The 25,280-nt window shown below is 55.7% G+C and overlaps 2 protein-coding genes across 17 annotated transcripts in view; one reads left to right on the forward strand and one right to left on the reverse strand.

The window, feature by feature from the left end:
• Positions 1-20,573, forward strand: part of GRIN1 (glutamate ionotropic receptor NMDA type subunit 1) — a 39,282-nt gene extending 18,709 nt beyond the window's left edge. For 2 of the 16 annotated variants that reach the window (XM_051807918.1, XM_051807917.1), the window contains 14 exons: positions 1,184-1,328; positions 1,424-1,507; positions 2,433-2,568; positions 3,436-3,563; positions 3,747-3,911; positions 4,147-4,265; positions 4,870-4,982; positions 5,438-5,586; positions 6,459-6,616; positions 6,977-7,138; positions 8,868-8,977; positions 10,018-10,163; positions 12,798-12,908; positions 15,737-16,950. In XM_051807918.1, coding sequence (XP_051663878.1) covers positions 1,184-1,328; positions 1,424-1,507; positions 2,433-2,568; positions 3,436-3,563; positions 3,747-3,911; positions 4,147-4,265; positions 4,870-4,982; positions 5,438-5,586; positions 6,459-6,616; positions 6,977-7,138; positions 8,868-8,977; positions 10,018-10,163; positions 12,798-12,908; positions 15,737-15,940 — 1,930 coding nt within the window. In that variant the 3' untranslated portion in view covers positions 15,941-16,950. Of the gene's footprint in view, positions 1-1,183; positions 1,329-1,423; positions 1,508-2,432; positions 2,569-3,435; positions 3,564-3,746; positions 3,912-4,146; positions 4,266-4,869; positions 4,983-5,437; positions 5,587-6,458; positions 6,617-6,976; positions 7,139-8,867; positions 8,978-10,017; positions 10,164-11,394; positions 11,559-11,589; positions 11,632-11,792; positions 12,045-12,797; positions 12,909-15,736; positions 16,951-18,891 lie in introns of those variants that run through there. The other 14 variants (XM_051807915.1, XM_051807930.1, XM_051807919.1 and 11 more) reach the window with 11 other exon arrangements.
• Positions 20,574-20,716: 143 nt separating this feature from the next.
• Positions 20,717-24,951, reverse strand: LRRC26 (leucine rich repeat containing 26). The gene is made up of 3 exons (XM_051808038.1): positions 24,897-24,951; positions 24,175-24,745; positions 20,717-23,286 (listed from the first exon to the last, which is right to left on the reverse strand). The coding sequence occupies exons 2-3, from the start codon at positions 24,716-24,718 to the stop codon at positions 23,027-23,029; spliced, it is 804 nt and encodes a 267-aa protein (XP_051663998.1). The 5' UTR covers positions 24,719-24,745; positions 24,897-24,951; the 3' UTR covers positions 20,717-23,026.
• Between the last annotated feature and the right edge of the window lie 329 nt (positions 24,952-25,280).

The raw sequence follows: 25,280 nt of genomic DNA on the forward strand, positions 1-25,280 counted from the left end.
CATGTGGCACAGGGCTGACTGGACTCTCCTGCATGATTTGGATGTGAAGACTCTCCTAGAAAACCATCCCAGACACAGGTTCAGGAAATGGCACCCAGTTTAGGCATCATCTGGTGCCTGGCACCAAGTTGCTCCATGCCAAACCATGCTGCCCTGGGCAATGCTTGGGCAACTGGGATGTAAGGGCAGGAAATGACTCTAGGAAGAAAAGATCTGGGGGCCATGGTGTCCTCCAGTCTGGATCTTAATTCCATGAGTGGAAATGGGAGAGAGGGGGTTTTCTGCCAAATCAGGGTAGGGGGATGTTTCTGTCAAATTGAAGCTCGGTGTTGCGGACACATTTCCTGCTGAACATTCCAAGGGCTGTGGCATGGGTCAGTGTGCTGCAAGCAAATCTTGGTGGCAAGAGATCTCCCTGCATGGGACAGGCAGATGAGAGCATGTGTGTGTTGGGTCTTGCTGCCATGGGCAGAAGGATCGACAGATGCTGCATGTGCTTCCCAGAACCCAGTTTTTGTGCACATCAGTGTGGATGCTGGAGCCACAAGGGCCTCTTCTGCAGGCTGGACTGTGGTACAGCAGCAATTCCCTGCAGACCTGGGTTCTGCTGAGCATGGAACCTGCAAAGCCTGAAGTTTGTTTTAGAAATATTTCTGGCATCCTCTGCAGCAACACAGGTTTTGGCATGAGCAAGTCAAAGGTGTTCTCCACAAGTGGCTCAGGCAAATGTTCTGTGTCTTCATTATCATCTTTCCAGGGTTTGGGGGCTGGTCTCCTCTTGGTGGTGCATTCCTGGGGCTCTGTGTAGGCTGTGATGAGCTGGTGCCAATCAGAAGCACCAGGAATTGTGACATGGACGCAGCTCCCAAGGGACGCCAAGAGGAAGGTGTCCTTGGGTGTTGTGGGACACATCATTCCTTAAGGAAATGGGAATGATCTACTGGAAAACAAGGGACAGTGACAGCAGATATGGTAGTGAACTTTGGGAAAATGGCTCCATCCACCAGGAAGGGATGACTACTGGTCTATGAACAGACCATAGGTAGCCTTGGCTGGATTTCTGTAGGATAGTGTGCATATGGCAGGTAACTGAGAGAAAGATTTGCCTTTCTGATGCCTTCTTAGGGGTCCCAGTGGCCACAGCAGGTTTTCTAGGTTGTGCCCACTGTGTTTCCCTCTCTAGGGTGTTGATGTCCTCCAAGTACTCGGAGGGTGTCACTGGCCGCGTGGAGTTCAACGAGGACGGGGACAGGAAGTTTGCCAACTACAGCATCATGAACCTGCAGAACCGGAAACTGGTCCAAGTTGGGATTTACAACGGCAGCAATGTATGTACAGGCCTGGCCTGGGGAGAAGGACTGTGTGCACTGGGGTGTTTACCTATGGCCTTACGCCCCTCTGCTTCCTCTGGTATCGCTCACAGGTCTTGACCAACGACAGGAAGATTATCTGGCCCGGGGGGGAAACTGAGAAACCTCAAGGCTATCAGATGTCGACCAAGTTGAAGGTAACAGCAAATGGCATTAGGGGGTGGCAGGTCTCCTCAGCTCTCTGCATGCCAGGCCATGACTTTATCTGCCTCCACCTCCACTGCTGCCTCTGCAGCTCTCAGCAGCATTTGCAAACCTGGGGCACCTCAGAGAGGATGTAGCAGAACAATACAGAAGGTACTGGAGGGTGTTCAGAGCACAGCTCTCAGCTGGAATCAAACTCCAGAAGCTGGAGGTGACACTGGAAGAAGGTCTCTCCAGTCTTGCTTTGCTTCTCATGCTCTTCCCTGAGGTAACACCCAGCAGTCACTTTAGTGACTGGATCCTGGGCAGACCGGTCTTACCACTGTGGCCATTCATTTGTCCTGCTGTCCGGGCAAGGGACACACTCCTGCTGGTAGTGAGCCCTTGTCCCTGCAGAGGTGGTGTTGGTGCTTTGGGATGTTGCACAACTGAAAAGGTCTGCGGTAGGACTGAAATATCTGCATTAGCTTGGGGCAGCATGACAGTGTCTAGAGGACCTTTCTGGGCACTAATCCTGGCTGTGTGGTGCCCCCCATCAGCCTCTTGTTAGGGAGAGGGGTTTTGAGGCTCGTATGAAAGTGCCACGTGAAGGAAGGTGCTGATACAGCTGTTCCTCATCTTGGGATCAGGGAAAGCAAATGTTCTTAGAGGTGGCCTTGACAGTGCTGGGTTAACAGCTGGAATTCATGATTTTAAAGGTCTTTTCCAGCTAAATGATTCTATGATTCTGTGATTCCCCGTGCCAAAGCCAGGTCTTACTGCTGGGCTGAGCAGTCTTGTGTGCTGAGATGGCAGCTGGGAAGGGCACCCAGGCATTTTAGCCATGCTGGTGTGGAGAGGGCAGCCCAGCTCCTCACCAGGGAAATGCAGCTCTGGAGGGGGACAGAGACAAGAGGGTGTTTGTGCTTGGCCTCGCAGATCGTGACGATCCACCAAGAGCCCTTTGTGTACGTGAAGCCCACGCAAGCAGATGGGACATGCAGGGAGGAATTCACTATCAATGGAGATCCTGTGAAAAAGGTCTTCTGCACTGGACCCAACGAGACCATCCCAGGTAACTCTGTGTGGGGGTGACTCCCCCAGCCCACCAGGCTGATGAAGAATGCCACTCCAAGAAGAGGTCTCAGGGAGGGTCCTCAGTCACACAGGAAGCCTAGAGGATGAGGAACAGAAAGGTGACAGCACAGTCAGCCCCCAAATGACCCCCATCAGCTCAGCCCCACAGTAGTGCTGTGCAGGAATTGGGCACTGGGATTCAGGTTTTTGAACCCAACAGATTACTTTCCCACTGCCTCTTTTCTGGATGGGCTCCAGGGCTGTTTTGGGGGTTGCACCCCAAGGTTCTGTCTCCTGACATGCTCTAATTCTCTTTACCTTGATCTCCAGCAGAAGTGAGACTCTCAAGGCACATTAGCTCTTCCTGCACTGATATGAACAACACCAGTTTCAAACTGTTATGGAAAGCCCATGTCAGGGTGAGGAGTGAGCACCTGGGGGGAGGGTGAGCTGCTCAACAATGCCAGGTTTGCCCAAATCCACCTAAAGGGCATCCCCTTGGCCCGTCATGCTTTCCTGTGCACACCATTCCCCCAGCCCTGGGCTGTGTCCTGGGCTGTGTTCAGCCTGGTGGGTCCAGCACGTGCACCGTGCCCTCAGTGGGTGGGTAGCACCAAGTCTCAGCCCACCTCACTGGGACATAGAGAAGGAATGAGACCCCTTTGTCCCCAGCTTGCCAACACCAGAGGGGATGGAGGCAGTGAGAGGGTGATCAGACAGGTGGCCCTGATGGATAAGGTGGTTACACCCCATATGGAACCAGAGCCGTGAGGTGGCTGTTCTCAGTGGGACAGGCATGGATCCTGCATGGGGTTCCTGGCAAAGGGCTGCCTCCACTCCTCCCCCCATTGTCTCCTCTCCTCAGGCCGTCCCACAGTGGCTCTGTGCTGCTATGGCTTCTGCATCGACCTGCTCATCCGGCTGGCAGGGGTCATGAACTTCACCTATGAGGTTCACCTGGTGGCTGATGGTAAATTTGGTACCCAAGAGCGGGTGAGTTTGGGCAGCCTGTGATGTCTCTTTGCCTTTATCATGTGTTGAAATACCCCCAGGCCCTTCTCTGGAGCAGGGGTGGGGTGGGAGGGCAGTGCAGGATGCCTGGCACATGTGGGGATCCTGGCTAGTGGGGAAAGTGTGTCAGGGCAGGAGTCTGATCCTGTGTGGGCTCTCTGGCAGGTGAACAACAGCAACAAGAAGGAGTGGAACGGGATGATGGGGGAGCTGCTGAGCGGCCAAGCAGACATGATTGTGGCTCCCCTCACCATCAACAACGAGCGGGCTCAGTACATCGAGTTCTCCAAGCCCTTCAAGTACCAGGGACTCACCATCCTTGTGAAGAAGGTATGAGCTGGGGTGGGTCCCCTGCTCCCCACACTGCAGAGAAGTGCCATGCCCACACCATACCCAGTTCCCCCTGCGCTGCCCCTGCAAATCCCAACCTCCAGACTGGATTTAGTGCTGGGTCTTGTCTCTGCCACCCTGACCCCTCCTGTGTAGCTGAGCAGGAGGAGATCAGAGCAGGGCAGGGTGTGGGTGTGGTAGGTGCCAGCACTGTTCACCTCTCTCTGTGTGCCAGGAAATCCCCCGCAGCACCTTGGACTCGTTCATGCAGCCCTTCCAGAGCACCCTCTGGCTGCTGGTGGGGCTGTCCGTGCACGTGGTGGCAGTGATGTTGTACCTCTTAGACCGATTCAGGTGAGTGCACTTCAGGCCACCCAAGAGCGGGAGGGGACAGGGAGGTGCTCCTGGGAACCATCTCCTGGGTCCCTGCAGTGTCTTGTTCAGGCACAGTCCTGCAGCCCTTTGGGGGGCTCTCACAGGAACTAATCCCACCTTCTCTGCCTCACTAGCCCTGGGCTGAGGCTCCTGTCCCTGCTGGCTGCCTGAGTTTCCTCTGAGATAGTTTCCTCTGGCCCTTCTTTGGCCCTATGACAGCTTCTCTGAAGGGCAGAGAACCTGTTCCCACCTCAGCCCTGTGCCCAGACACTTTGGTGGCTGATCTGCAGTGAACCCTCCGCGTTGCAGTGGGAGAGGCTCAAGCTGGTCAGGATCAGATCATCTTTCTGATCTGGAGAGAAGTGTGATGGGACTGGTACCGGAGTGAGATGTACAGATTGCCTATCAGCACTGGGGATGTGCAAGTCAGTAGGACATGATGAGGAAAAGCTGCTTGGGACACAGGCACAGTCTGTAGGATTGAGTGATACAGGCCTGCATCAGGACACTTAGGAGGGCACAGTGGAGAGCCCCAGAAACCAGGCTAAGGGAAATGAGAGAAGTTCTTTTTCTTGTTTTCCAGCCCATTTGGCCGGTTCAAAGTAAACAGTGAGGAGGAGGAGGAAGATGCCCTGACCCTCTCCTCAGCCATGTGGTTCTCCTGGGGGGTCCTGCTGAACTCTGGCATCGGAGAAGGTGAGTCACAGCACACAGTGGGACTGCTCTGCCCTGCAGCCCTGTCCCTGAGCTGAGAAGGCTGGAGGAGAAGCCTCTCACTGATGAGGCTGATGCCCTTTGGGGACATCATTCCCTGGCGCAGACTGGTAGAAGATTGGTAATGCTGAGTGTGACACACTTGTGGCACTTGTGAGGGCCATCCTTCCACCCCCAGCATCAGTGGGGAAAACAGGCCTGTCTTTGCTGTGTATCCTGCCAGAGTTACCCACCCACTAAGGATGGGACACAGCATGCCCTGGAAGGAACTGGGTTTCTCTTGGTTTGGGCAATGCAGGAGCTCCTTGCACAGCTGTTGGCAGAGCAGTAGATGGTGCATGTCTGCAGCTGCCGTTGGTCTCACACAGATTGATGTGTCTTTGATGGCCAAGCCAAACTCTTGTCATACCAGTCTGATCTCTCATCTCTCCCCCCAGGTGCTCCCCGGAGTTTCTCTGCCCGTATTCTTGGCATGGTGTGGGCTGGCTTTGCTATGATCATTGTGGCTTCATACACTGCCAACCTGGCAGCCTTCCTGGTGTTAGACCGACCTGAGGAGAGAATCACAGGCATCAATGACCCCCGGGTAATATCCTTCACTTGCTTTCCCCTTCCCTACCCACTTCTGGGCATATAACGTGGCTTGTAGTTCCCAGAGCCCTGATTTACCATGGCTGGGATCTGTGCCAGGGGGGCAAAACCAAGCTCTGCATGGGCTGATCCTGGTGGGTCTGAGCCCCTGCACTGGGTGGGAATGGACAGACATGGGGAGGGATCAGCAGGAAAAAGCTTGTCCAGAATAGCCCCTATGCAGTCAAACTGCCTGCCAGTTCCTGGAGAGCCTCCACTAACCAATGAGGAAACAATTAATTATGGATGACTTATAACAAATGAAATTGTCCCTGCGGTGCAGTCAATACTCTCCACATGCCTCAAATCCATTTCCTGCTCTGGCAAGGACACAGCCACGGCTTATCAGCCCCAGCACGCAGGAATGTGCCCTGCAGCAGCACTGACCCACAGTGTCCTACACCCTGCTGCATCATCTACCCACAGCACTGACAGCTCCATGGCACCCACAGCCTCCTGCACCCTCAGCGCCACAGTGTTCCTGTCCCACATTGTCCCCTGCTCCCCCACCACGGTCCCAGAGCATCCACTGCCCTGTGGCATCCTCTGAGGAGATCAAGGTCTTCTCTAGGAAACAGGTCTCTGAAGGAGGTGGGAAATTAGGAAACATGGCCTTGGGGTGAGTCAGTTTTGCTGATGAAGGACAGAAAAAATAGGAGCCCTGTCACAGAATCACAGAATATTCTGAGTTGGGAGGGACCCACAAGGATCATCGAGTCCACCTTTTCAGTGAATGACTCATACGGGAATCAAACCCACAACTTTGGTGTTAGCAGCACCGTGACCTACCCAGCTGAGCTGATCTCGGGGTCTGTCCTTGCCTTTCAGCTGCGCAACCCCTCCGATAAGTTCATCTACGCCACGGTGAAGCAGAGCTCCGTGGACATCTACTTCCGACGGCAGGTGGAGCTGAGCACCATGTACCGGCACATGGAGAAGCACAACTACGAGAGCGCTGCCGAAGCCATCCAGGCAGTGAGGGACAAGTGAGTGGGCCAGCACCTTGTCTGGCTGTGCTGGGAGGCATTTCAGGGAGCTGCAGTTGGGTGGAGCAAGCAGGGCCAAGGGAGCTGCAGTCACAGCGGGTCTTGATGGGACCTCCCAGTTGGTGCTGAGTGGGATCTTCCCAGACTTAGTGCATTTCAGGTCCCTGGGTGGAGAGCAGAAGGTCTATGTGGGGAGCAGCATAGTGGGAGCCCTGGCCCTTCTGGTCTCTGCTCTTCCTTCTGTGCAAGTCTGGGTGGCTTCAGTGCTTAAATTAGGGCTGGGAGCACCCTCGCTGCTCCCAGAGTGGCTGCAGACAACTGGGCTGCCCCCCTCACCTGTCTGTCTCTCTCACCGTCCAGCAAGCTCCACGCCTTCATCTGGGACTCGGCCGTGCTGGAGTTTGAAGCCTCCCAGAAGTGTGACCTGGTGACGACGGGGGAGCTTTTTTTCCGCTCTGGCTTCGGGATCGGGATGCGCAAGGACAGCCCGTGGAAGCAGAACGTCTCCCTGGCCATCCTCAAGTCTGTACACAGCTCGTGGTGTGGGGCTTGCCCCAAATGCTGCATGTGCTTGCACGCAAGTACCCTCATGTCAGGCACTGCTCCCCCATCCTCTGCAGGGACGGGAGTGCTGGGGGCTGCCATGTCCCTCCTGACAAAGGGGACATGGAACGACCGGAATGGGCACCCACACTCTCAGCTCCAGCTTGCAGGGCTGGGGAAGCAGCAGGGAGGTGGTGGGAAGGCAGAGCAGAGCAGGGCAGGGATCAGGAGCCAGGCTTGTCCAGGAATGTAGGGAAAGCTGGCAGAGAAAGCTGGGGCCACCCGGCACCAGGTCCCGGTGAGCAGGGTGTGGGTGCTGCCATCTCCCCACTTCTCCTTGTGGGCTCAGCCAACCTGACAGCATGGCACTGCCCTGGCTTGGTCTGCCAGGGGTTTTTCTTTCAACTCTGACTATTCCTGTTAGGCAGGGATATGTCAGGACCCCTACTGAGTCCAATTAGGGCTTTTACACCAGCCTGCAGTGCAGGGTGTCACAAGTCAACCTGGTATTATGGGTAAAAAGGGATTGCCTTGTGTTACTTCGGAAATGCCACACTTGTGTGAGACAGAGGAATGTGGCAATGGAGGAACAGGCAGGTGGGAAGCAGCAGGTGGAGAGAGACAGACACGTGAGATTCTTTTTAGGAGAGACAGGATCAGGAGCCACCACAGTCCTGCCCAACATGTAGAGATGAAAGACCTGAGAAAGAGAAGGGGCAGGATGTGGAAGACACAGGCAGGACCAAGACACAGGGCAATATAGGGAGCCATGGTACCCCATCTGTGGGGTGATCTTAGCATGGGGATGGGTGGCAGATGGGATTTGGGTAAACAATGTAAGAAGCCTGAAGAGGCCACAGGGGTCCTCAGTGCCCTCCTGGGAGAGGATGGGGAAGCCCAAGGCTAGAGGTGGCCCAGGAAGGTAGTGGGAATGTGCCAAGAACAACAGGGAGGAAAGTGCAGGGGGCCTGTGGTGAGATGTGTGCTCTGTGCCCCATCTTCATCCCCACAAGCTATTCAGGTAGAAACAGGCACTGTGGGGACACAGTTCAGTTTGTTTCCTCCCAGGCTGTGACACCAAGCTGCTGGGGAGTCCCAGCCCTCACCGTGCACCTTGGGGAGCTGCCAGGCAGCAGTGCCATGACCTAGAGGGTTCTAGGCATCCCCAGAAAGGATTGGGGTCAGTGTTACCTGAGCTCCCAGGTGGCCCTGGCAGGTGGGGGGAACATGCAGAAGGGAACTGGGAGACATGGTTCATGTCCACTCCCTTCAGCCTCTCTCTAAATGCTCTCTGAGCACTGCCTACACCTGCCAGCTCCATCCTTTCCATGGGAACACACCTTACATGTAGCTTACACGTGGCTCTTTTGGCAAGAGCTGGCTGCCCCACAGCTGCCCCAGGGGCACTGGCACTAGGAAGCTGTGGGTCCTGCTCGCACCCACTGCCCTGTGCACCAGTTGTGTGCAGGGGGGGTGTGAGCACATGCAGTACTGGCAACCCCTGCAGACAGGCCATACGCACACTCTCCATGTAAAGATCACACGTGTGTGCGCTCACACGCAGCCAGCACGTCCTTGGTCCCTCTTGTTTGTGGGCTGCAGGCAAGTGCAGATTCCTAATTCAGGGGGCACAAAAGCACAACGTGTGCCCCAGCTGCCTGTTGCTGGTTCCCAGTGACTACTCTGTCCTGTCTCCTTGTGCTTCCAGGTCCCACGAGAACGGCTTCATGGAGGACTTGGACAAGACTTGGGTGAGGTATCAAGAGTGTGATTCCCGTAGCAATGCCCCAGCAACACTCACCTTTGAGAATATGGCAGGTTTGTTCTGCAAACCTCTTTCTTCCCCCTTACTGGGTAGCCTGCTTTCACTCAAGACACTCTCCTCTCTAGGGCTTTCTCTTGGGCCAAATCTCTGCTTCTTCTGGGTCTGTGCTTCCCTACTACTGGGAGGCTACTGTGGTGGGCTCCAACTCCACCGTATTTGAAACAGTTCCACAAAGCTTACCCCACATTCCCTGGGTGCCCTTCTCACCAGTGGGGCTGCCCTGCTGTGAGCGCTGCTCCCCTCCCTCTGCTCTGGCCGAACTGTGGCTGTCACTGTGGAATCAGAGCTATCCCAAGGCAGAGAGAGGGGAGCAGTGCCTTGGGAAGGGTAAGAGGGGACCCTGCTACAAGAGGGGGCTGGAGGCGAGAGATAGCCCCCCAGCCCTGAGAGCCCTGGGCAGGGGCAGGATGAGGATAATGGATACAGAGGGGTTTTTATCTTGGTCCCCCTTTGCAAAGGCTGTGAGAATCCCCAGACAAGGTGTCCTTTGCAGCAATGTGGTGCTGCTGGTCCTACACCCAGCCAGTGCAGTGATGAGGGATGAGGGGTGTCTGATGGGACCCCGTCCTCGCCAGCACCACCAACCAGGGCAGAGGGGGCGTTTTGCTCTGTCTCCTCAAGACACCACTCCAAAGCCCCGAGGGCTGCAGGTGTCTGAGGACAGCACTCTGTGCATGGCTGTATTTCTCAATAAGACAAACCGAAGTACCAGAGCCGGGCTTTGGTGCAAGTGACCCCACAGTCCCATGTGGGGGGCTGCCCAGGGGCTTGGTGCAGCAGCCAGCGTGCAGCACTGGTGCAGCACAGTGCTCTGCCCAACCAGAGCTTGCATAGGCATCCACCTCTCTGCCCACCACTGCAGTGCCCACCCTGCAGCACCTGCTGTGTTCCCCTCCCCGGCCCTCCAGGACTAGGGGGGATGGTGGGGGGACCCTGGGTTGGCAAATGCTCCTGTTGCTGGGCGTGATACAGAAGAAATGAAGTGTCATGTTGCAATTTCTATTGCCCCCTGTAACTTTCCTGCTTATTTCAGGTGTGTTTATGCTGGTGGCTGGAGGTATTGTTGCCGGGATATTTTTAATATTCATAGAAATAGCTTACAAAAGGCATAAGGACGCGCGGAGGAAGCAGATGCAGCTGGCGTTTGCGGCCGTTAATGTGTGGAGGAAAAACCTGCAGGTAGGACAAACCGTTTTTAGAGCAAATCTCCACCAGGTGCGTTTTCCATTCCTTCACCAAAATCAGTGAATGCAGAGCTGTGGATTAGCATGGGGCCCTCTGTCCCCCACCCCACACCCCAGAAACTCCAGCTGGGCATTACTGGGTGCCCAGCAGGCTGTAGTGCCTCGTCCCTGGGAGCTGCCCGTGGCCCATGCCGTCTCTCCCAGGAGGTGTTGTGCACAGCTCCAACTGGGACAGATAGTGGGGCCCAAATGCCCCCAGTGGAGCTTGGGATGGGGACTTTGCTCTGCTGAGGAACATGTGCTGGAGCCTTGGCTCCAGCCGAGCAGGCAGTGCCAGTGTGGCTCCCTTTGCAGGTATCTGCCCTGCTGTCCAGCTCTGGCCATGCTCACCAGCAGATGGGGGGAGGTCAATCCGCTGCCACTGAGCATCCCTGGCCAGTGCTCAGATGGAGAAATGCTCCAGGGATAATTTCCATCACCTACCCTTCCCTGCTTGCTCCCCAACAGCGCGGTAGCCCTTGTCACACCCAGGACCGACTCCAAAATGAGGTGGTGCGTGCTCTTGTCCTTTGGAGACAAGGACATTTCCCCACACGGGAGCCAGCAATGCCAGTCCCTGTCAGTGCCAAGGCTCCCTCGGGCCTCTCCCATTGTTCTTCCCGACTTCTCCTGTCCCTGGAACCCCTCTGTGCCACTCAGGCAGGGAAGCCCAGGAGTGTCAGAGCTGTCTGGCAGTGACACTGAGCCATGGACATGTCTGTGGGCCACCAGCCTCACACTTCCCTTACCCTGCTGCTTTTGGGGCTGAGCCCCACAGTGCCCTTGAACCCCAGTTTAGAGCAGCTGGAGGCTCTGTCTGAATTGCCCGGTCTGGTTTTTTCCCTTGGGGAAGCACCAGCGTTCAAAGAGCAAGAGATCCTTTAGGCGACTAAAGGAGACTGCGCTCGGAGCAGAGCCAGCAAAGGAAAGAGAGAGAACGAGGCTCGGGGAGCCCGAAAGAAGCCCGGAGCGGTGGCCCTGGGGGAGCAGCGCTGGCTGGGGTGTTTTGGGGGGGGCTGCCCGGGTGGAAGTGACCTGCCTGAGAGCAGCAAGGGGAGCACGAGGCTGGGCTGCTGTATCCTGAGAGCTCACTGAGTTCAGTTCGCTGATAAGAGTCTCGGAAAAGCCATTTCTCAACTTTTTTTTTCCTTTTTTATCTTTTTTTTTCCTTTGCTTCCAAAAAGCAGCAGCACCGAGGGGGTTAAGGCTGCTGGGACAGAGCACACTAGTCGCACTGCCATTTTTCACTTGCCAACCTTCTAGAAAATACTGCACTGGGTCCTTGGGCAGAGTCTGTGGGACTGTGAGCAAAGCATGCTGCCCTGTGGGGGTAAACAGCCTCATGGTACAGAGCCGTTTGACATTGTAAGACTTTTCCACAGGAGGAAACGTCAGAGCACTAGTATCTGGTACATTGCTAGAAGGTAGGCAAGTGGAAAGATTTATTTGTTAAAAAAAACAAACAAAAATAATGTTTTTTGGGATCACAGTTTTGCCATGGCTATTTCCTGAGATGCCATGGAAGAAAAAGACATTTCATTCCATTCATCTTGCTTTCCTTTCCGTTTGTGCATGTCCGCAAAAGAGAGAACTGAGAAGGAGGAGCAAATGTATCCCCGAGCATGCTCTACGCACCAGCGGGATACATTTTGGTTACCCCCGTGCGGTAGCAGAGCCAGACCTGGTCACTCCGTCCCCCGTCGGAAAGGTCACACTCATTGGCACGAAAGCAATTGGGGAGGAATCGTTGTCAGCGCCCGCCGCCGAGCGCGGCCGGTCCCCTCGGCTCGCTGCCCCCGCACCATGGCGGCTGGTGCTCCCAGCCTGCGCCAACCAGGTCCGACTCGCTAACTCCAACGCCTACATTTTTCAGTTCTGTTTCTCTTTGAGTTCATCCCGACCCCGACGACATCATAGCACTAACGCTTTGCCTCCTCCCTTTCTTTTCCTTATCTTTTTTTTTAATTTTCTTTTTCTTCCAGTTTCTTTTTTTTTTTTCTTTTTTTTAGCCTGTTTTACTTTGGAAAAAAAAAACAACCACCAAACCACCACCAGCAACCACGTTCGGCTTTGCACAACTGCGTCATTTGAATTTTTGAACACTTTTTTTTTTACAGAATATTCATACAATGACTTCTCTTTCAATGCAGTCCTCTCTCTCTCTTCTGGCACTAGGATTCAGCCTCAGAAAAGGCCCTGAGCAATTTTTTTTTTTAGTGGTAGGTGCAGCGTCTCACATCTCTGTCCAGCCAGGCTAGCGGTGGAAGCGAGGGGCAGGGCGCCAGGCAGAGCATCCCCAGGAAGCGAGGTCAGCTGTGCCGGCCTGGCCACAGACACCCAGGAGAGCAGGGATACTCCCCAGAGGGGTTTCCAGCACTCCAGATGTGAGGCCGGCCCCTGGCAGCTGTATCAGTGTGGTGGCTGTGCCGTAGCCATGGGTCACGGAGGCCCTCGGAGGACTGGGAGTGACAGAACACCTCCAGTAGCTTTCTCACCTAAATGAAAGCCATGACATGGGGCAGTATTCAAATAGATTTAGAGTTTCCAACAACACACTAGAGATCTAATTACTTATACATATTCATTTTAGGATAGAAAAAGTGGTAGAGCAGAACCTGACCCTAAAAAGAAAGCCACTTTTAGGTCCATCACCTCCACCCTGGCCTCCAGCTTCAAGAGACGTAGGTCCTCCAAGGATACGGTAAGAGGAAGAAGAACAATTCTGCCCTCTCTCTTTCTCTCTCTTTCTCTCTTCTGCCATCCCATTGACTGCCACACACCCATCCCGAAGCTGCCAGTGTACATGCATAGCTCATGTTCGTCACCAGTCAGTCAGTCAGTCAGTGAGTCAGTCATCCCGTGTTCCTGAAAGGATACTGGGATCCTGGAGGGCAGGCAGGAGGTGGCTTGGAGTCCTGTGATGAGTTGGGAGATGCAACTGAGTTTTTGTTTTGTTTTTTTGTTTTCTTTCTGCCTGGATGATTTCTGATGTTCCTCTCTGTGCTTCGCTCACCTTACCGGTGCTGACCTCTTGAAATGGATGACATTTCTTTTTCCTTTTTTTTTTCTGTTCCTGAGTGTTTCTGTACCTGTTTGTCATTGTATGCCTAAAAACAATCACCCCAGTTTAATTTGGGCACCGTGTCACCTCACTGAGAGCCATGCGTGTCACATTCTCTACATGTGATTTTTGTTTGTGACGATTAGCATTCGGGATGTAGTCCTGGGCACAGGAGTGACAGCTGTCTCTGGTTATTGTCAGCAGTAATGCAGCTCTAGAAAAGAGATACAAAGGCTTGAAAGTGGAGGTTGTTAAAGACCCAGCCTTGGTTCAAACTTGTGCTTTCCACTGCTGTCATGTAACCAGAGAAAATTTCCGAATTGCTGCCTCTAAAGCCAGCTGTTTCCAAATGTGCAAATGTGTCTGCTCGTGCTGGAGCTTCAGACACTTCAGCGTCAGGTTGGGCTGTTGGTCTGTCGGACTGAGCCGTGTCCCTCTGCATGTCGCCGTCTGTTGTATGACACTCTGCACTGTGGCTACTCTGTTGTCTCGTGTGGCAGCGCCCGCTGCGTGTTGCTGCCCGACCTCCTGGCGCGATGGGCTGGCCAAAACCACCTCCCCGGGGCGACCAGCGGGTTTCTGCCCAGGGTTGCCCAGAGCAGGCTCCCCGCCAGGCTGCCCGAGGCGCGGCGGGGACGGGGGGACGGTGGCAGGGCAGGGAGATGTGGCCCCCCATGATGGGGTGGCCCGTCCCCAGCCGCAGGCTTGGGGCGCCCCGGGGAGCAGCATGTGATACCGCAGGGGGTCTCGGGGCCACGGCTCTGTGTGCGGAATGGAAGAGGCTGCCTTTGACACCAGCGCAGGCTCTGTGCCAAGAAACTCCTGGAGCACCCCTGGGATGCGTCCCTGGGGACAGCTGAGCCCTCGGCCGGGCTCAACTGCCACCACCTCACACAAAGTGCTCCTCTCACTGTCACCTCAAAGCCTGGAAGTCATGAGGGGGGACCCACATTCTTCCCACCCATCCTCTGTCCCCATGGGGAAGACAGGCATCCCTGTCCCCTCCTGCATTGCCTCCATGCTCCCCAGGTGGTACCTTGTCCAAGTGATGCTCCCATATCTGGGATGCCCTCTTCCCACTGCTGCACCCCCTGAGCAGCTCTGCAGGGAGGTCAGAGGTTGTGTCTTGGTGGCCTGAATCACAACCAGGGGAGAGAAGACAGAGATGGGGTGGGTGGTACAGGGGAGAGAAGATGGGAAGAGTGAGGATGAGGAAGAGAAGTGGGATGCATGGAGAAAAAAAGGGAGAAAAAATTGCAGAAATATCTGCATGCCCCGGGTAGATTCCCGTGTTTTGATGTGTTTGAACTACTCCATGATTAGGAAACCAAGGGATCCGGCCCTGGGAAAGCAGAAGCCTGATGGTGCCCTCGGCACCTGGGGGGACCAGTTCCATTGGTGGGCTCATTGAGAGGAGGAGAACCCAAGAACAATGGGGCACCTGGCGTGTGGCATCCCTGGTACCTCCCATACCACTCCTTCTTCAGGGAAGCATCCTGGGCCTGATCCTGTTCCACAGTGTGGCATCCACCCTACACCACAGCAGCCCACAGCCCTCTCTGCCCCACAGCAGGAGCACCCAATGCCCTGAGTTGACCAGATCCAGGGCTCACCTGCACCAGAGGTCCTATGGGTGAGCTGTGGAACTGTTCTCCCCCTTCCCACGCCTGGTGGGGATCAGCACAGCCTGAGGCTCCTTGTGCTTTGGGTCCTGTCCATGCTCTTCCTGGCGCATTGCTCACAGGCCAGTTGCGGAGGGAGATGACCCCACTCATCCCAGAAGATGGTCACCACTTTGGGGGCAGCTGCATCTGCAAGGCAGTTATGGTCAACTGTTCCCCACTGCCCAGAAGCCTGTCACAGTCCTCTGCCTGCCATGGGGTGACGTGGCCAGGGTCCCAGGACACGTTCCCCAGGGAACTGGGCTAGCTGGGTCAAGAAAAAGCTACTGGGGTCAACATCCAAGCCAACGTGGCCAACTTGGAGTCTAGCAGCTCTGAGGTCCGGCTATTGCAGGAGGTCCACGGTGGAGCAAGCTTTGTGGGGATGTTGGGCAGACTTGCTGGTTGCTCTGCGGGATGAGCGACCAGCGGGAGGGTGCTGCCACCAGCTCATGTCACAGCCTGCGCTTGGTGCCCTCCACTTCTGTGCAGCAGCCCTGGCCCAGAGACCCCAATGCCCTCCTGCTGTGGAAGGCCCCATGAGTACGTAGCATGCTGGGGCACGTTGCCTGGGGTCCTTGTAAAGACGAGAAAGCAGCGAGGTGCTCTGTTTCATGATGTTCATCAGAGCCACAGGCCCACACCAGGTCTTAGATGGGCGAGGCTGGAGAGCCCATGGGGCTGGAAGGCCAGGCTGACCCCAGCCCCACAGGCTCTCCTGGCTAGCAAGCGAAAGACGCAGACCTGGTGGCCTTGCTTCTTTCCTTTTCGTTGTCGGGAGTTTTAAAAATGGATTCTGCTCTGCAGCCCTGCAGAATGGTCCCTCAGGAGTGCCAGAGAGACAGGCTGGCACCATGGAGCCAAGACAGCCCTGGGAAGCTACCACCCCACTCTGAACGTCCTAGCGCCCACCATCACCCGAGCTGCACAGCCTCTCCGCGGCACATCATCCCCACCGCCCCAGGAGGAGATGCATGTGTTCCCCATAGGCAGCTCCTGCAACTCGAATAGCACTCGCAGAGCTGACGTACTGCCATCCATCGCAGCCACCCACGATACTGCAACCCCACAGACGCCATGTGAGACGCATAAACCACACAGACACCCTCCGAGCCGGCACATTTCCTACAGACACGTAACGAGGTGCACAGGTCCCTTAGCCGCCCCCTCAGCCATCGGCAGCCCCCGCAGAGACACATTGCCAGCCCGTGGGCACCCCCAGGCACGGCACGACACACGTCCCACGTCACCGCCAAGGGCGCGGCGCTGCCGGCGGTGCTGCCCTGCAGCCGTGGGGATGGTGCCAGAGCTGGTCGAGAGCCGAGGGGCTTCATGGAAAAGGTCACCTTCTCAGTGAAGGATCAGCTGTCCCAAAGCCAAATGCTTGTTGGCTGAAAAAAAGAGCCTAGTTTTTTTTGGTCCAAAAGAACCAAAAGTAGGTCAAAGACAACTTTTTTTTTTTTTTTAAAGGGAAGTTGATATTTTCTACAGCAAGATTGCATTTAGCTGGAATCCTAATTTTTAATTGAAAAAAAAAAAAAAACAAACAACGACAAACCAAAATTCTTCCAGAAAACTCTTCCACTAGCCAGGGACTACCATATGAGCCCAGTTAGGTTGAAGTCATTTTTAAAGACATTAAGTTCTTGTCTATATTTTCTTCCTGGTTGTCATTTAAAGTTTTTGGTGCCTTCACTTCACTTCCATACCTTAACATGTTTGAGTCTCTTCTACGGTTAATATTGATTAATTTCTTGGCTTTATGATGTTTGGTTTGGGGATTATTGCACCATCCCTGTAACATAATTTACCCTAAATTACTGATATGTGCTTCTAGCATTAGTCCTACTTTAACATAATTTTGATATGACCGTTTTCTTGCTTTTTTTTGCTTTTCTTTTTTTCTTTTCATTTTAATTTTTATTATTAAAAATTGCATGCATGAACAAAAAAAAACAGTAAATGAGAATGTTACCCTGTGACAACTCTGTGATTGGAGGAGATATGCTTTCAAATCAAAAGCCATGTTCTTGTATTTTAATTTTTCTGGCCAGATTCCCCATTTCACTTGGTTATTTTAGCGTTGCCCACCCCCAGAGCTGTGCAGAGAGGTCAGAAGGCCCCAGCCTGCCCTGCTAGACCTCCAAGCCTTCCACCACAGACGCCACACGTACACGTGCACCCAGGCACACGACTCACACATGCACACAACGCTTTTCCACCCTGCTTGCATCAGGCAGGATATTCAACAAAGGACCTTTCTTCTACCCATTCATTTTTGTATCTCAAGTTCCTCCTTCTTCTCCACCAGTGACTCACCCGGCCTCTCCCCTTTCCCAGTCGCCTCTCCTCCCTGCGGGAGTCAAGCCCCATCCCATGAGCACACACCTCCCAGCAGTTTTGCTATGGGAACGGTGCATTTAGCCTGCAGTTCAAATTTTTCACAAGGAGGGGGTGGCTGCACCCATTTTTGGGAGAGGGGTGTTTTTTGTTGGGCTGATGAACAGCCACAAAAAGCTCCCCCCAGGGCGGCAGAGCGGTGTCAGGATGGCCCCGGCCATTCTCCATGCCAACAGGTGACGGCCGAGGTGTTGCCCCTTAGTGAAGCAAGGCCGCGGTGAGGAATTCCCAGAGGCTCCATGGGAATATTAGCTAGTCCCCTAGGTGACAGGATGATCCTGTGAGATGCTCCCTGGGTGTCAGTTCATTCCCAGCATGTGCACCGGAGAGATGGGAGCACACTGCTCCTGGCCCCGGCCCAGCTGCTCCCCACCAAGAGGTCCTGGTAAAGCACAAGGCTGGATTGGGCAGCCCCACACGGGGGGACTCCCAGACTTCCCCGTGGCAGGAGGCAGGGCATAGAGCACACAGGGTAGCCACAGTGCCAGAGCTGCCAGCAGCACCGCAGAGGCCACCGGAGACAGCACCGACCAATGCGGGGCAGGTCACGTCCCATCTCTGAGGAGCCCCCCGGGAGCCCCTCAAAACGTCAGCCCTCCTGGGCAGGGTGGTGCAAGGGCTGGGAAAATGTCACTGGAGAGGGCCTACACTGCAGCACATGAAACCCACTGAGACCTTTCCTACCCTGGCACCGGTTGAGGATCCCAGACAGCAGCACAGGATGCTCCTGCCACCTACTCTCACAGCAGGGCTGGATAGGGCTACCAGTCCAGGCTTTGGAGTTAGAAGAGTGGAACTGGGAGAGGAAGGGAGTACAAAAGGAGGAAGGGAAGAAATAAATGTCCAGTTGTAAATTCCTGCCCAGGGAGGAAGGACTTTTTTTTCTTGCCCATTGGTGGATATTTCTTTCTTGCCCCTTGCTTGCTAACGGGACTGCAGTGGGGGAGGTCTCTCTCAGGGAGTGTTTGCTGAGCCCCCCCATCCACAAGGAGCACAGAACACCAAATCCAGGCCACATCCCCACCACAGGCTGTATTTTCACATTAGCAATCAATGCCACACTTTATCACAAGCCAACTACACCACACATCTCACCTGCATGAAAGGATAGTCACAGCTGAGTCATTCAAGCAAGGAGGTGAAACGCCCTGGCCTCAAAGCACAGCTTGATCTGGCATCAGAAAGGTGCCAAAACCCAGCCAGACCCTCCAAACACAGGTTCAGCTGTGGGCTGGGCTGATGAGTCACAGGCTTTGTTTTGTAGCCCTCCCAGAGTGGAGAGGGGCTCGCTCAGAGGGCAACGTGGCAGCCACGCTCCGCAGAAGCTGCGCCACGCTTCTGGGTGTCCCCTCTGCCCAGCTCTAGGGTGCTTGGAGAGTGTCTGCAATGACCTCTGCACAATTGCATTGGGAAGGGGACCTCAGCCAGCAGCAGCTCTCGGGGCGTTGCATCACCCCCAAGAGATATCCCGTAGGGACACATGGGATATAAGTACCGGTGGGGACAAGTACCAGAACTGCCTAACACTTCTTTCTCCTTGTCTGTCTATTTGTGTGTTGCAGCAGTATCACCCCACCGACATCACTGGCCAGCTCAACCTCTCGGACCCCTCAGTCAGCACTGTGGTGTGACCTTCTCCCTGAGGGCCATCAGTCCTTGCCCAACACAGTAGGAAGGCATAGCCAGGACTGCCTTTCAAGGGACACTGATGGGTTCTTCCGGGTGAGATGGGAGGAAAGCATCCTTCATCCATACACAGTGACTCCATTGTATATCTCCCTCCCTTCCCAGGCCTGCTGCCATGCTCGTGCCCCAGAACGCACAGCAGAACCAGGACACGGTTTGGACTCCACTGTACAGAGAATATTGCTTCCAAGCAGAGTCACAATAATCAGGATTGCCACTGACTGGCTCCATGCAAGGGGAAAGGACTGCAGAAGGCACATGGTGCCTGCTCTCCCATGGTAGTGGGGAACATCTGGTGCCAGACCACAAACACGTGCTCCACTGTGCAGGCTGCAGGCTTCTCAGTACACACGGCCCCTCAAACGTGTGCTCCATGTTTCCCACCACCTGGAGGGCTCCAGTGCAACGTGCTGGTCCTGAGTAGCTGGAGCAGCCGGTGTGGTTCGGCAGGTTGGGCACATGTTCCTGTTGTGCCAAGTGACCCCCACGTCTGCCACAGGGGCTGGAAGATGTGTGCTCTGCTCCCCGCAGGGTATGACCCCCTGCTCCTCCCTCCCATCAGCTCCGGGCTGTGACTTGGCTCCTGTCCATGGTCTGTTTGCAGCAGGAGCACTCCCACCCTGCAGCCCATGCTCCTGTGCTAATTGTGGTACCCTGGAGCCCACAGCGTGCTGCCAGCCAAGGTCCCAGCTCCCCACCTCTCCTGCACAGAAGACACCCCCAGGACCTGGCCATGGCCAGCATGTAGCACTCACCTAGTGGCTCTCCTAGCCAGGAATTCTCCATGAGGAATGGCTCTGGATGGTTGCACTGACCTTTACCCAAGCTCCACACTGCCTCAGCACCAGCAATGCAAGGAGAGACGCTGCTGGCTGGTCGTGGCTTGCTGCCTGCAGTGTCGGGGCACACGGCCGGCACTGCCAGCTTCCCTGCCACCCTCACCTGTAGTTCCAGCTTGCCAGTAGCGCCCATGGCAGCCTTGAAGCCTCAACTCATGGCGCTGCATCTGCCTGAACCTGGACACATGGAAACCAGATCGCAGTTCAGGAGAAGGAAACCAAACAAGCCAGGCTGATGCCATTCCTTCCTGCACCTTCCTCCCCTCAAGCCTACCCCCATGTGCCAGCACCTCTGAGCACCCTCACTGTGGGCTCTGGGAGTGGGTGCAGAGACACCAGCACTGGGGGAAGCATCTGGCACCAACCAGGCTGGTGATGAGCAGCTACTGCACATGCACAGGCAGCATCATATCCCGTCTCCTGCAAACATGGAAAACCCACCTGCAATGTGGTACCAAGCCCCAGTGGCATGAACTGCCTTCTCCCTGCCCAGGCCAAGCAGACAGGGCTTCCCCCAGGGGCAAGCAGCCCCACAGGCAGGATTTTCAAATGGCAGCTGAGGTCTGTGAGCATCGTCCCACTGACTGCTGTGGCTCCATCTAGTTCATCTAGCTCCAGCTGAGAAATTGGACCCATTCTACTTTATACGTCAATGTAACATTAATACCGAGTTTTTGCAAGAGCTCAGTAAAGTCTAGACTGGATCATGAAGTGGTTTATTCTGATGCCGTGTGCCTCTTTCTGTCTCTGGCTTCTGGCAAAGCTGGCAGGGAGCCCTGTGCTGAGTCAGAACCTCACCCAGCCCCACTGCAGGGTCTGCAAACAGTGGAGGGTGGAGGGACGGGAAGGGTTGGAGAAACCAGCAGGGAGAAAGGTCAGGAGCTGCAGAGGAGATGAGGGAAGGACTGGCATCATTCTGGGATACTCAGCTGATAGACAGCCTGAACAGCCACAGGAGGGGGACAGGCCTTGCAGTGAGGGGATGGGGACAGTCCGGAGCTGTCCAAACACCAGCAGCATGGCAGCTGGTTCTGGCCCACCTTCATTCCAGGGAAAATGGTCCACTGCCACTGCTGGGCTTCCCATCTCCTGGGAGCTAGTGTGGGACACTGCCAGTGGGGCCAGCCTTTGGGAACAGAGGATGGACCACAGGGGTGAAGCGTCTGGGGGAGTCCTCACACATCAGCCCATCCATAGGGAGGCTCCACTGAGGGATTTGCAAAACAGAAAGGCAGGTCCCTTGGGCTGAACCGAAGCAACATCACCCACTGACAGAATAGTCCCCATGTGCTGAGACCACCAGCCCAGCCTTCATGGTGGGCTCAGCCTCAGGGTGGTCTGGGAGGAGGAGCAGGGCTCTGGGGGCCGAGCAGGATGACAAGTGAGATCTTAGTTCCAAATGGGAAGCCCAAGCCTACTTGGGAAGGATTGAATGCTGTCACTAGAGAGGATCTGGGAGAACTGGGATTGCTCCTGGGACAGGCAAGAGGATGATCCTGGCAGAGGTCCTGCAGAGCTCCCAGGTGCAGGGCTGGTGGCAGTGGAGGAGCTGCTCCCTGCAGCCCCCACACCCCACGACAGAGAAGGAAGTAGGAATCTGGCACTGTGGCAGCTCACTGGGTTGGTTTCTCTCTTGAGAATAAAAATGGGAGCAAGCCACAGCTGAGGTGACATTTGGTTTATTCTCTGTGTGATTTACTGAACCTTTGCCAAGAGTTTGCTGAGGGATGCACTGACCTGCCACATCCCTGGCTGGTCCACAGCTCCTGCTGAGATCGAGTGAACAAGGGGAGCTGGTGGTCACAGCCATCTCACTGTGGCTCTGACCATCTTGCAGTCGGTACGAGATCAGGCAAAAAGGGCTGTTTCTTCTCCTTGAAAGATTGTTTTTGTAACCCAGCTTGTGCTTTCCTCTGGAGCACAGCTCCAGATCCTTCCAGGCCATCTCCCAGTACAAACAATAAGCATGTCCAGAAGCATTTCCACAGGGAAGGGCAGGAGGTGGCAGGGCAGGGAGGTGCAGGGGCAGCCCCAGCCCTGTTTTGTGGGTGATGGGAGGTGAGGCAGCATTAAGGGCTGCATCTCTGTGCTGTAAACCCACATGGGCTTGTTTGCCCCCACTCCCATCACTGAGCTACCTTGGCCTGCTTTAGCCTAGGGAAAGCTATTGGGGGAGGAACTACTGCAAGCCTCACCCATCCTTTGGCAGTTCCTCTGCTGAACCATATCAGTGGAAGCTCAAGGCTCTTCCCAACCCTCACTGTAACCTTCAGTCTTACTCTAGATCTTGGCTGTTGGTTGAGCCTTCTCAGCTCCAGCATTCCTGACTCAATAAAAAAAACCTATCAAAAGAAATGTTTTGAAACCAGCCCTGTCCTTGGCCAGCACATGAGGGCTCTGGGGTAGTCTGAAAGCCTCATGAAGGCTCTGGAATGCTCCAAAAACACACAGAGATTTTCAGGTGCACCAAAAGGCACATGGGGAGCTCTGCAGTTCACCAAAAGGCAAACTAATGCCTGTCAGGACACAGAAGCCAAACAAATGGCACTTGGGTGCATGAAAAGCCAAGCCAAGGAGTTTGGAAGGCATGGAGAGGTACCCTGAGACTGATGGGGTCATTGAAGGCAGACAGAGTGTGCTGGGGGCACCAAAAGACCCAAGGAGGGATTAACAGCAAACTGAAAGGCACACAGAGGCTCCTGGGCTGCACCAAAAGGCAAATGGTGACTCCTGGGGTGCCTAGAGGAATATAAGTGTTCTGAGATGTGCACGGGGCTCCCAGGCTGCACCCCGAGGCGCAGTGAGGCACGTGGTGCATCCTGAAAAGCACACTGAGGCCACTGCGCACCACAAGGGGCAGGACAGGGGGAGAAGGATCATCTGGACAACCCCAGGAAGGGTCTGAGGGTGGTCTGGGGAAGCTCCCAAAACACTGAGAACATCTGCAGTCAGCCCATGCCCCGCAGGGTGCTGAGCTGCAGGCTGCTCTCCCAGCACCGGGGCAGAGGGAGCTTGGAATTGTCCTGGGGACTCTGAGAAAAACCAAAGCAGTTCCAGGGACAGATCTTCCACTCACTGGTCTGCTGGGACATGTTTGCAACAGGTGGGTGCAGCCAGCTGGAGAAGGGTGTGGACCACAGCCTGCTCAGGGCTAAAGCCTGGCCATCCTGCCTCAGTGCACCCTGCAGATGCGGGGTCTCCTCCAGCAGTGGGACCCCCTGCGCAGGCTGTGGTAAAACACCACGACCGAGCCCATGAAGGTGCAGAAGAAGATGCTGGCAATGAAGGAGAATGGTCCAATGATGAAGAAGGTGATGTACTGTTCAGAGGACAGTGAGGTCTCCCGGCATTGCCTGAAGGACTCATCCCCAAAGGCCATGATCGGGTACTGGTTCAGCTGCTCCGGGACTCTGCAGAGGAGCAAACTCTTCTCTGGAAGAGAAAAGCAATGCTGGTGGGCACACTGAGCATCTGGGAAAGGCAGGTGTCAGGGATAGGGGGATGGCAGTTCTGTATGGGACAGAGGGGACCAGGGCAGGAGGACAGGGGCCAGGCTGATCAAGATCACCCATGTCAGGGTACAAAGAAAGGGACCTGTGGAGTTCAGGGATCATCTACGTCCTGAGCCCCAGAGAGTAGGATGGACAGGGAGATGGGCATAGGAAAACGGGTTTGGGGCAGGATGGCAGATAGGGCAGACAAGGTGGAGGGACTGGTTCCCAGGAGACAAATGTAGGGAGCATTCAGCAGCCAGGCTTGAGGTGTCACAGAATGTCCCAGCCAGCACAAGTGCAGACGCACATTCGAGCTGGAATCAATCAGGAAGAAGTGGCAGCTAAAGCTTGCTGGCAGAAGTGTCTTTCACTGGAGCTCATGGGGAAAGAAATGTAGGATCAGAACCAGGTTCATGAAGGCTTTGGGGAAGGGGCTGAAAGCACTGCATCCTAGCTGGGTCAGCAGCCTGACAGACAGACTCCTCTTGCCCCCTCAGGTGCCCATTGCTCTCCCCGTGACAGGACTGGTGCCACTGCTGGGGACAGCACTGGGTGCCTGTCACTGGGACATTGCCCAGCCCTCCCCTCCAGGTAATCCCTGCTGGTGACCAAGGTCAAAGGGTGGGCACCAGGTACAAGACCCAAGGATGTATCCACCTAAGCAGAGCTGCTATGGCCTGAGGACAGGTTCTGGGGAAGGTCACTGTACCCCAAGGGCACTGACCACCCAAGCCCTCAGGAGCCAGGTGAGGTCCTGCCTCAGTTCCTCCGGGGTGACCAGCCAGCCTGGAGCAGGTGGGGGCTTGGGGACACTCCGGGCACTCACCTCGTACTTTCTCCCTGTTGAGGCTGAGCCAGCGCCAGAGGGGCAGGATGCCACAGCTGCACACCCAGGGGTTGTCCTGCAGGAGAAGGGCTCGGAGCTGGGGCAGGGCGCTCAGCAACGCCGGCTCCAGCTCCCCCAGCCTGTTGCTGCCCAAGTTGAGCGTGGCCAGGCTGGCGAGGGGCAGGAAGGTCTCGGGGCTCAGCACGCTCAGGTGGTTGTGGCTCAGGTCCAGGTCCTGCAGCGCCCCGAGCCCCAGCAGCGCCCGGCCGTGGATCAGCTCCAGGCGGTTGTGGGGCAGGCTGAGCAGCCGCAGCCCCGGCAGCGGAGGGAAGGAGCGCGGCCCCAGCACGGTGATGAAGTTGTAGCCGAGCCACAGGGTGCTGGTGTTGGTCGACAGGCTCCACGGCACCTCGCGGAGGCCCCGCTCGCTGCAGTCCACCTCGCCCGGGGAGCAGCGGCAGGCGGCCGGGCAGGCGGGCGAGGGCGGCGGGTGCAGGAGCAGCAGGAGGGGCAGCACGGGGCCGAGGACTCTCCAGCAGCCCATGGCAGAGAGCAGAGAGGGCTCCCCGACCTGCGGTTACCCAAGGACAGGTTCCCCAGTGCGCGATGCCCGCCCAACCCCCTGTCCCTCGGCCGAGCGCGGCGGTGCCGCTGGAGCTGCTCGGCAGTGCCGCGCTCAGCTCCTGCAGCCACACGCGTTCCCCGCTCGCCCGGCCGCAAACCTGGATCAGGCTCTGTTCCCGGACCCGGTTTTCCTCGGGGTGGAGCTGAACTTTTTTCAGCAAATATTTTTGCAGTGATGCTTGCCCTGGCAAGGTGTGGAGCCGTGCCCTCGTCCCTCCCTCTGCCAGGCACTGCTCCAGCCAGGTAAGCAGCCAGTTCTGCGTAGCCTGGGATTAACTGCTTGTGTGTGCTGCAAGCTGGAGAGCTGAAAATAAGCAAAGCCAGATCCATCTTTTGGCCTCCACCCTCTCCAGGGGCATCCCCCGTGGGTGTGCTGCCTCACCAGCCATGTACAGAGGGGTGTGTGGGCCCAGGACCCCTGTAACTGGCTGAGTGGGACAGAATCATACCATCCACAGGTCTAACCCCATCTTCTGTGCTGT

This window comes from Manacus candei, unplaced genomic scaffold, assembly GCF_025592945.1.
Source record: "Manacus candei isolate 608988 ecotype Guabito, Panama unplaced genomic scaffold, ASM2559294v1 h1tg000071l, whole genome shotgun sequence".
NCBI classification, from domain to species: Eukaryota; Metazoa; Chordata; class Aves; order Passeriformes; family Pipridae; genus Manacus; species Manacus candei.